Source organism: Camelina sativa, chromosome 16 (genome assembly GCF_000633955.1).
Source record: "Camelina sativa cultivar DH55 chromosome 16, Cs, whole genome shotgun sequence".
In the NCBI taxonomy this organism is placed as follows: Eukaryota; Viridiplantae; Streptophyta; class Magnoliopsida; order Brassicales; family Brassicaceae; genus Camelina; species Camelina sativa.
In genome coordinates, this window is record NC_025700.1 from 11,998,355 (window position 1) to 12,007,214 (window position 8,860).

An 8,860-nucleotide genomic window follows, 5' to 3' on the forward strand; every position below is an offset into this window, starting at 1 on the left:
ATTAATTTTTACACTTGTCAAAATTTGAGATTGATAATTTGATACATGTCAAAATTTTGTTAATAACTAACTTTCAAAATCCAAGTTTATATAATAAGATAATAGCGCGTGAGACCTAACAAACATCAAATGACAGCTCATTTCTCCGTTTAGTGAAAGTGAGACACAAAGTAGCAGCCCTCAAGATTAACATCTATTAAATGTTCGTTAACACATTAACACATTTGAAGGCCAAGTGTGCATGATACCAACTTTTTGGTACGTGCTTATCATCAATCAGAACAACAATGGAAAGATTTGGTATGCATATTTTCACGTGAAAATTACTCAATTTCATAAATCAACCGTAGAGAATAAGACTAAAACCAACAGTTTATTACACCAAAGCAAGTCCATCACACACCGCTTTATTTTTATAATACCTACTTGTTTGAAAACGAGGCGATATAGAACACAGCGGTTTACAACAAAAGCAAACGATAAGTAACTTAGAGAGCCTTGAGGATATCTTCGGCGCTGGAAACAGTGAACTCGCCACCAGTTTCAACATTGGCTACAGTCACCTTGAGGTTATCGAGCAACAGAGCGAATCTCCTTGACCTAACACCAAGACCCTTGTCCTTGAGGTCAAGCTCCAGTCCTAGAAGGTGTGTGTATTCCCCTGATCCATCAGCTACAAACTTCACATGCTTGTTCTCTGGGTATGTCTTTCCCCATGCTTTCATCACAAATGGATCATTCACTGCAACAATACACACAAATCACTCCGTGAATACTCTTTAAAAACCAAAGCAAATAGACACATTTGGATCCGTAAAACGCATCAAGCAGCCTAAGCCAAATACAACCCGTCTAATCTTAGAGCTCATCAGAGACCAGACCCTTCAAAGCTCAATTCATTGTACTCCAAAACTGTCTCATTCCAAGTTCAGAACATCATCTCCTGTCGATCTACAGAACTATCTAAACCCAACACCAACCACCATTCACAATTTAGCAAGTTTGACTAACCAACGAATTCAACATATTTGCACAAGTATACATGAACAGAACTCATCACAGAGATTAAAAACAAAACAATTAATACTCACCGCTAAAGCAAATGATCTCATCAACACCCTTTGACTTCAGCTCATCTGCTTTCTCAATGAACCCAGGAACATGCTTCATACTAACCTCACCAAACCAAAAGCAAAAACACAATTTTCAAATCAAATCTAAGAACCCATCAGCTAAGAATTAAAACCCACATCTTATAAAACTAATTCCAAGGACGAATCTGAAGAAAGTTTGAAGCTTTATACATACCTACAAGTGGGAGTGAAAGCACCAGGGACACCAAAGAGGATGACTTTTTTACCGGCGGCGAGAGAGTAAACGGAGACGGTCTGAAGCTGATCATTCTCATCGAAGAATGAGATAGTTCCGTCTGGTACAACATCACCGNAATTTTGTTAATAACTAACTTTCAAAATCCAAGTTTATATAATAAGATAATAGCGCGTGAGACCTAACAAACATCAAATGACAGCTCATTTCTCCGTTTAGTGAAAGTGAGACACAAAGTAGCAGCCCTCAAGATTAACATCTATTAAATGTTCGTTAACACATTAACACATTTGAAGGCCAAGTGTGCATGATACCAACTTTTTGGTACGTGCTTATCATCAATCAGAACAACAATGGAAAGATTTGGTATGCATATTTTCACGTGAAAATTACTCAATTTCATAAATCAACCGTAGAGAATAAGACTAAAACCAACAGTTTATTACACCAAAGCAAGTCCATCACACACCGCTTTATTTTTATAATACCTACTTGTTTGAAAACGAGGCGATATAGAACACAGCGGTTTACAACAAAAGCAAACGATAAGTAACTTAGAGAGCCTTGAGGATATCTTCGGCGCTGGAAACAGTGAACTCGCCACCAGTTTCAACATTGGCTACAGTCACCTTGAGGTTATCGAGCAACAGAGCGAATCTCCTTGACCTAACACCAAGACCCTTGTCCTTGAGGTCAAGCTCCAGTCCTAGAAGGTGTGTGTATTCCCCTGATCCATCAGCTACAAACTTCACATGCTTGTTCTCTGGGTATGTCTTTCCCCATGCTTTCATCACAAATGGATCATTCACTGCAACAATACACACAAATCACTCCGTGAATACTCTTTAAAAACCAAAGCAAATAGACACATTTGGATCCGTAAAACGCATCAAGCAGCCTAAGCCAAATACAACCCGTCTAATCTTAGAGCTCATCAGAGACCAGACCCTTCAAAGCTCAATTCATTGTACTCCAAAACTGTCTCATTCCAAGTTCAGAACATCATCTCCTGTCGATCTACAGAACTATCTAAACCCAACACCAACCACCATTCACAATTTAGCAAGTTTGACTAACCAACGAATTCAACATATTTGCACAAGTATACATGAACAGAACTCATCACAGAGATTAAAAACAAAACAATTAATACTCACCGCTAAAGCAAATGATCTCATCAACACCCTTTGACTTCAGCTCATCTGCTTTCTCAATGAACCCAGGAACATGCTTCATACTAACCTCACCAAACCAAAAGCAAAAACACAATTTTCAAATCAAATCTAAGAACCCATCAGCTAAGAATTAAAACCCACATCTTATAAAACTAATTCCAAGGACGAATCTGAAGAAAGTTTGAAGCTTTATACATACCTACAAGTGGGAGTGAAAGCACCAGGGACACCAAAGAGGATGACTTTTTTACCGGCGGCGAGAGAGTAAACGGAGACGGTCTGAAGCTGATCATTCTCATCGAAGAATGAGATAGTTCCGTCTGGTACAACATCACCGACAGCAATTGGAGCCATGATGAGATCTCTGCGGCTGAGAAGCAAAAGAGGCTAAAGAAAGACTTTGGTTGGACTTGAGACCGAGAGAAATGATATTTAGGGATTCGGACAATTTATCAGCGTTTCCCGGAATTAAATATTGCATTTTTTTTTTTTGGTTCACAATTATAGAATTTAATTAATTTCTCCATTTGATGTAAAAATCTGAAACACCCAAAAAAAAAAAAAAAAAAAAAAAAAAAAAAAAAAAAAAAAAAAAAAAAAAAAAAAAAAAAAAAAAAAAAAAAAAAAAAAAAAAAAAAAAAAAAAAAAAAAAAAAAAAAAAAAAAAAAAAAAAAAAAAAAAAAAAAAAAAAAAAAAAAAAAAAAAAAAAAAAAAAAAAAAAAAATTCACTCACTCTTTTTTTCCCCGGACGGCTTAATTTTTTAGTTACTCAATTTTAATTAGGGTCAATTTGTGTGACCGCTTAATTTTTTTAGTTACTCAATTTTAATTAGGGTCAATTTGTGTGATAATCAACATCACAAATAAAATTAAGAATATAGCAATAATTAGGAGAACAGGATGAGCGTGGAGAAAAATTATTATTTTAGTGTCTTGTAATAGAGGAGGAGAGTGGTGGCTGGTGGCCAACGACGATGGTGATCTCCGTCCTAATGAACAGCGGCAACGACAGTGATGAACTCCGCCTTTATGAACGGCGGTAACAACGATACAAAGGTATTGCATAATATATGTTCAGATCAAGTTACATCTCTTAGTGACTGTAACTTTAAGACCATGCTTCATGTAAAGAATAATAGAAGGAAATGGCTCGACCTTGTGTCCTTCAATGACCTTTATCTCATAGTTTTGTATAATTTTCACAGCTATTGTCTTCATATTCGTCATAACCACGTCTTTCCCCAAACAAGTCCTTGGACCGGCATTGAATGATAAAAACTTAAAAGAAGGCACATGAATCAACCTTCCACTCTCTGAAATCCATCTCTCTGGTTTAAATTCCGATGCATCTTCTCCCCAAACCGATTTCATTCTCCCCAATGAGTAAAGAAAAATGAAAATCTTTGAACTTGCATCGACTTTGTGTCCGCTCGGAAGGACATCCGAGTTTATAGGAGGCTTGTTCTGAAATGGAACCGGTGGATAGAGCCGTAGTGTTTCACACAATGCGCCATGTAAATACACCAACTCTTTTACCTCCTCAGAGTTGAATGATTCGAAGTTCTTGGTTCCTGGAGATAGTTTTGCGTTGATTTCCTGACGAATCTTGGTTATCGCCTTTGGGTTCTTAGAGAGAAGAAAGAAGAACCAAGTGAGAGCAGAGCCTGTGGAGTCTCTACCAGCTACCATGAAGTTTACGATAATGTCTCTAAGGAATTTTTCATTACTAGGATTCAACAACTTGTACTTGGTCGTATCGAGATTCATGTAAGACATCGACAAATCTTTAGAAAAAGAGTCAATATCTCCACGGGCGATTTCATCTCTCTTAGAAACTATGCACTTAGAGCAAATTCGGTCGAATGTCGAGTGAGCTTTTTTAATTTTCAACTCATCTCCAAACCCAAACCATCTTTGCATCTCCCAAACCATCTCTGGCTTGACATGTCTGTACAATATCGCTTCCTCTGCTTCGTCTAAAGCTCTTGCAAACTCCATATGCGGCATTTCGAACGAGAGACAACCTGGATCAACCCCGGTTATAAGAACAAAGGAAGTGTCGAAACCAAATCTTTTGAACACGTCTTGTAAGTCAACGACCAATTTCTTCTCAGCAACGTGATCAAGAAGTGGGACAAGCCCTTTCTCTGATTGGTAAGGGCGGTTACTTTTGGCTGTAAAGACTTTGACTTTAAAATTTTGGCTGCAGAGAATTTGACTATAAATGCTTTGACTGTAGAAACTTTAATTCTTAAAATCTGATTGTTTACCAAAAACTTTTAAAGCTGTAACTGTTATTTTTATTATTATTATAAATATTAATAATAAATAAATATTATGTAATAAATCAATTCATATAGCACTTTAGTGACAAAATAATTTTCATTAATGATAAAATAAAATTTTGAAAAATATAAGTCAATCAAATATGTGATTTTGTATAAAAACTAATTAAAAACAAATAACTATAAGAATAAGAAATAAATAATTGAAGTTGTAGACATCAATTTATCAACTTATTTAAATTATAAATAATGCAAAAGTATATAAAAAATCTATTAACCACTAATCAATGCATTGTTTGAATGTTATTCTCTTATTAATCATGAATTTCATAAACTCTTTTATAGTATTATTAGTGATGATGATTAAAAAATAAAATTTATTATTGAAATGTATCTTAAAAGAAAGAGAAAAAAATGAGAATAATTAATTTATAAAGATAAAATATGTAAAATATTTATAAATACTTTTGTAGAGCTTTTAAATATAAAAGGGAAAAAAAAAGAATGCCTTAAAAATTGTTTAGTTTTAAAGCATGAATTTGACTCTTTAACAAAAAAAGAATACAAGGAAGAGAAAAAAAAGTAACTTTTAAAACTTAACAAAAATTAAAAGCAAAAAAAGCGTGATTGGCAAAAAAATTGGCTGTCAAGACTTTAAACATTTTTAAAGTTTTAAAAGTGTGTTACCAATCAGGGCCTAAATCTTTTAATTATAACGGCTTTGATCGGTAACTTAATGACGTTTTGTAATCCGACTATATAAAAGTTTGCCAATAAAGATATATGCATAATCACACTAGAGAAAGCAGAAAAAAAAAAGTGTTTTCACCTAAAAATAAAATAAAAGTAAAAGATCATTAGGGAAATCAGTTGGTCAAAATAATGGATTTTTATTGTTTTACCCATAATAATATTAGCAGTTATAAAAGTAAAATTTTTTTAACAATGAAACATATATTATATTTTTTGTTATGAATAATAGATGAATGCCTCTTATAAGGCCCATTTTCTAAAATTACTTGTAAAGTAGGTTTACTTTGTCATCAAGTAAAACCCTCTCTTTGTACTCCTATATAAAGGACCTTTCATTCATTGGAATAAGATACCAATACATTCCTCCTCTTTTATCTATCTATAACACGTTATCAGCACATTTTTGGAGCTAAACTTTATGTCAAAACTCACTAGTTTTGATTTTGGAGCTCTTGACATAAGTGGAGACAAATACTTGGCTTGGGCACTAGATGCTGAGATTCATCTAGATTCAAAAGATCTCCTTGACACCATCAAATAAGGAAATCAAACTCAAAGCAAGGACAAGTCCAAAGCTATGATTTTGCTTCGTCATCACCTCCATGAGGATCTCAAGAATGAATACTTGAGTGTGAAAGATCCACAAATCCTTTGGAATGATCTAAAGGAAATTTATGATCATCAAAAGACTGTGATTTTACCTAAGGCTCGCTATGATTGGACTCACCTGAGATTACAAGACTTCAAGTTTGTAAGTGAGTATAACTCAGCTTTGTTCAAAATAACTTCTAAATTGGAATTATGTGGAGAGAAAGTCACAGATGCAGACAAGTTGGAGAAGACATTCTCCACTTTTCATGCTAATAACATTGTCTTGCAGACACAGTACCGTGAGAAGGGATTAATGAAGTATTCCCAACTCATTTCTTGTCTTCTTGTAGCTGAGAAACAAGTTGTTGTTGACAAATCATGGACTACGCCCATCTGGTTCTGCTCAATTCCCTGAAGCGAATGTGGTATCCTATGATAAGACCAATAATAATGGTCAAGGTCGTACCATGGTCGTGGACGTGGATACGGCCGAGGCTGTGGTCATGGGGTTCAGTTTAAGAAACACTCTCACCAGAAGTGGGAAAACAAAGGTGGTTACAAACAAGAGAAATCAACATATCCGAATATATGTTACCGTTGTGGAGGAAAAGACCAATGGTCTCGTACGTGTCGTACTCCAAAACATCTTGTTGAGCTCTATCAACAATCATCAAGGAAAACGGAAAGAAAGTGGAAACAAATATGGTGTTTGAAGATGATTTTGACTTTGGTGATTTTACTCACCTAGACATTCCCGATTTCTTCCCTTCTGAAGAAGAGAAAAACTGATCTAGCTAGATTTATTCAACCTTGTCTCTTATTTTATTGTCTTTGGCTTTTAGTTATTTGGATTTCTGATTTATTTTTATTTGATTTTTATATTCTATGCATTTATGTATTTTGAGACATGATTAAAGTTAATTTATTAAGATCTTTATTTATTTATGAATTTCTATTTATAATTTAATTAAGGAATACTTATATGAGATTAATTTATTTTTGTTTAGTTATTTGAAGAACAATGAATGGTGGAGATTTATGCCTGGCCGACAGTGCAACTAGTCATACCATTCTAAAAAATAGGAGTTATTTCTCTTGTTTAACAATGAAAGAAGCAAGTGTAAATACCATAGCAGAATACTAGAACTAGACTCCATCACTTCTCCCCCTGCTTGTGATCACAACAGTTAAAAACTGCTAAATCATTCTGGACAATGGATGATTCTTAATCAACCTGTAAACCACATCAGTAAGCCGCTGAAGAGCTTGAGTGGTATCAACTAATGCTTCATACGAAACCTCTGCACTATCGTGACCAATATACGGCATTCGAATACTACCCAACTGAACAACCTCAGATGTAGAAGAAGACCCTTCACCAGCTTGTCTTCCAACTGGTGATTTTAGCATCGATTCATACCCAGTTCTGACATCCTTAGTATAGTATCCAGCAAAAATTTCTTCCTCTTCATCTGACCATTCAAGCGGACCTTGAACGATCTTGTATACTACTTGAGCTCGTTTGACTGAAGGATGATACCTATGAACAGAAGGAACCCAATTAAAGGCTGACAACATCATGAGAGCTACAACTTCTCCAGGTAAATCTCTAACTTTGAAGTTTGACCACGCAGACTTGTCTCTTCCACTTAGAACTTCTACAAGTTCATCTTTACTCAACTTATCTACTTTTGCACTTGCTTTCCTCTCAGCTTTAGTCAATGGGGGAAGGTTAAAAGCCTGATTGATAACCTTGGGTGAAAAACTCATACCAATGTCCTCTCACAAGCACTTGTACACCATCCCTAGCTCTTTTATTGGGCAGATTTGCATAAAACTCACAAACAACCTCTTTGACATAAATAGAGGGATATTGAACAGTAGCTCGTAAGCGTAGAGACACTACTTTCTCTATGAACCCAAATTCATCAGTTTGAGACATGTCTAGTTGTCTTTCAGCTGTAACCTTCCTAGTAAAGATCTTAGAGTACCTTGTTTGAGCCGCCTTGGAAACAAACCGATCTGACTGAAATCCTGATTTAGCTCGAACATTCCAAGTACTTGGTTCTTTGGATCTGAATCACTTTGACTTAAAAGCAGACTTCTCCTTTTTATTCGACACAACAGTTTTCTGTTCTTTACTCCTCTGCTTCTCTTTGTGCTGCTCAATCTGCTCTTGTACAGAAATCTATTCACATCCAGTCTCTTCATCAGACTCTGAAGCAAGATCCTTCCCTTTTCGCTTGCTAACAACTTCGACCTCATCGTTAGTTGCATTTTCTCCTTCGAGATCATCTACCCCTTGATTTTTCCCCGATTCACCTTTAGATGAATCATCATCGTTGTCGGATCGATACAACACAATTCTAGGTTGAACTTCTTCAACATCACTCGATTTATCAACCAACTAAGGTCGATTAGCAATACCATCACCTCGAGACATCTCCGATTGTCTTCCTCTACTCACCAATCCACTTCGAGTTGCCCTCAACATCTCCGATTCGTTTTTCTTATTACTAGGTTTTCCACAAAGAAATTTCTTCGACACACCCGAAGCGCCTCTTGACTTCCTTTTTTTAAAAATATCTAAACAAAAGATTTTTCTAGAACTTTTGGAAACTTCAAACATCTTAATATTCTCCTCAGTATTTGAGCAAATCTTTTTACTAAACCCCTAATATTAACTCCGGTTTTCTCTATTCCACAACTGAACCTAATAAACCAAAA

General features: G+C 35.4%; 3 protein-coding genes across 3 annotated transcripts; all 3 read right to left on the reverse strand.

Moving 5' to 3' along the window:
• LOC104753585 (peroxiredoxin-2B) lies at positions 312–2,875 on the reverse strand. The gene is made up of 4 exons (XM_010475816.2): positions 2,835–2,875; positions 1,309–1,439; positions 1,092–1,171; positions 312–742 (listed from the first exon to the last, which is right to left on the reverse strand). The coding sequence occupies exons 1-4, from the start codon at positions 2,856–2,858 to the stop codon at positions 489–491; spliced, it is 489 nt and encodes a 162-aa protein (XP_010474118.2). The 5' UTR covers positions 2,859–2,875; the 3' UTR covers positions 312–488.
• LOC104750383 (peroxiredoxin-2B) lies at positions 1,705–2,951 on the reverse strand. Its single transcript, XM_010472173.1, has 3 exons — positions 2,704–2,951; positions 2,487–2,566; positions 1,705–2,137 (listed from the first exon to the last, which is right to left on the reverse strand). Exons 1-3 carry the CDS (start codon positions 2,856–2,858, stop codon positions 1,884–1,886), a joined length of 489 nt encoding a protein of 162 aa, XP_010470475.1. The 5' UTR covers positions 2,859–2,951; the 3' UTR covers positions 1,705–1,883.
• LOC104753586 (alkane hydroxylase MAH1-like) lies at positions 3,579–8,398 on the reverse strand. The gene is made up of 2 exons (XM_019237750.1): positions 8,330–8,398; positions 3,579–4,649 (listed from the first exon to the last, which is right to left on the reverse strand). The coding sequence occupies exons 1-2, from the start codon at positions 8,396–8,398 to the stop codon at positions 3,579–3,581; spliced, it is 1,140 nt and encodes a 379-aa protein (XP_019093295.1).